Source organism: Trachymyrmex septentrionalis, unplaced genomic scaffold, assembly GCF_001594115.1.
Source record: "Trachymyrmex septentrionalis isolate Tsep2-gDNA-1 unplaced genomic scaffold, Tsep1.0 scaffold129, whole genome shotgun sequence".
Classification (NCBI taxonomy): domain Eukaryota; kingdom Metazoa; phylum Arthropoda; class Insecta; order Hymenoptera; family Formicidae; genus Trachymyrmex; species Trachymyrmex septentrionalis.
Window position 1 is genome coordinate 92,765 of NW_017304428.1, and position 1,744 is coordinate 94,508.

The window sequence follows — 1,744 nt, forward strand, 5'->3', positions numbered from 1 at the left end:
ATATATATATATATATATATATATATATAGTACATAATTCACATTAAATTATTTAATTATTAAAGATCCAGCTTCGATCGTTATAGGCATTTAATTTCTATTGATTGTGTTCTCATATGTACAGTCTATAATAAGATTTTTATTAATCAAAGATTATTTCACGAGTTCTTCAAATAATCCCTAAAGTTGAATTTAAATAATCTTGCTAGGGTCTGACTTTATATTATTATGTTTTCAAGTTTCGACATTGATGAAATCGTTACGATATTGCGTATAATGACTTGAAATCAAACTTGTCAGTGACTTTTCCATGGCATAAAACATTTAAGTATTTCTCTGATTTTTAGAGATTTTAGAGTTATTTGAAAGAATAAACCTTTAAGTCTCATATTCTTAGAAGATTCATATATTTCATTTCTTTTGTAGATATATAATATCTAACATTATTAATACAATTTTTGCCATGTGGCTGTTTTGCTTTAAATAAAAATAATATTATTAACTAAAATTCCTTTGAAAATATAACAACGTAGCAAAAAAATATTTACTTTAAAAATATAGTTGCATTAACAATTACTTTAAAAGGTTTAAATTAAATTTTAAAGAATGTACCTGTATTAATTAGTGATTATAAATTTTAATTATATTACGAAATAAATGTTTTATAGAGATACTTTTGTGACTGTATTATATTAGAGGATTTTGAAACATATTCATATTCATATTCATGCTGATTTGACTTTATATATATATAAAATGTGATAAACTGATTCATGTAACTAAAGCATATGATTGTGCATTTAAAAAATTAAAGTGACTTTCGGTACATCCTCATCTATAAGGGACAAAACCATACTAACAAGCTGTCTCTTTTAAAATTAGATAGTTTTCGTTTAAAATTTTTTCTTGTAACAAATGCATTTTTTTTAAATATTAAAATGACTATTTAAAATAAGTTATACAAAAATATTAAATTGAATATTGAAGTAAATTGAGCAAACCAATTTTATTATGTTGATATCGTTTTAATCAATAACTGGTTTTATCATGTAATTTTTATTACGTTAAACTGACGTAACAAAGGTTATGTCAATCTTTCGCAATCCATATACATAATGAAAAACAAGATTAAAATAAAAATTTCAGCTTTGTAGTGCTCCATATCGTCTGTGCTTATCACCAAACAACAGTAGATACGTATTAAAGCGTATTAGATACTCATAACCTTAAATAGTTTCTGCGTGTCTATTATATGGTTCGTTAGTCCATCATCTTTTTTACAGACCATCGAAAATGATCTTGAAATTTTTCAAGACGCCTGGTCTAAAGACAGGCCAGCTGAAAAATAAACTACATAAGGTATTGCAAATCGAAGCCTCAGTGATCAATCTTGAAACCGAATTGTGTTATTATGTGGAAACAGAATCACTGGAGGAAGATGAAGTTCAAGTATTAAAATGGATCTTGTCACCTCTCTCAGAAGGAGAATGTTTGCGATGTGACAGTATGTTCAGTGATACTCAAAACGTTATTGAAATTGGACCCAGGTAAAATTTTATATTTCATAACTACATGTTTTATCTTGCCTTATAATTTTGTTTTTAATAACTTTTATTGATGTTTGTATCATATATTATTTTTTTATGTATTACGTTGACATATTGCTGTGCTTGTTTTAACACTGAGACACTACCGTATCTCCAACAGATATACAGAATGTCTTATTATATATCATATGTTTTAT

General features: G+C 25.7%; 1 protein-coding gene across 2 annotated transcripts in view; it reads left to right on the top strand.

The window, feature by feature from the left end:
• LOC108756607 (phosphoribosylformylglycinamidine synthase) overlaps positions 1-1,744 on the top strand; it is a 70,496-nt gene that overhangs the window by 16,403 nt on the left and 52,349 nt on the right. The window contains exon 2 of one of the 2 annotated variants that reach the window (XM_018500541.1): positions 1,284-1,547. In XM_018500541.1, coding sequence (XP_018356043.1) covers positions 1,294-1,547 — 254 coding nt within the window. In that variant the 5' untranslated portion in view covers positions 1,284-1,293. Of the gene's footprint in view, positions 1-1,096; positions 1,548-1,744 lie in introns of those variants that run through there. The other variant, XM_018500540.1, reaches the window with a different exon arrangement.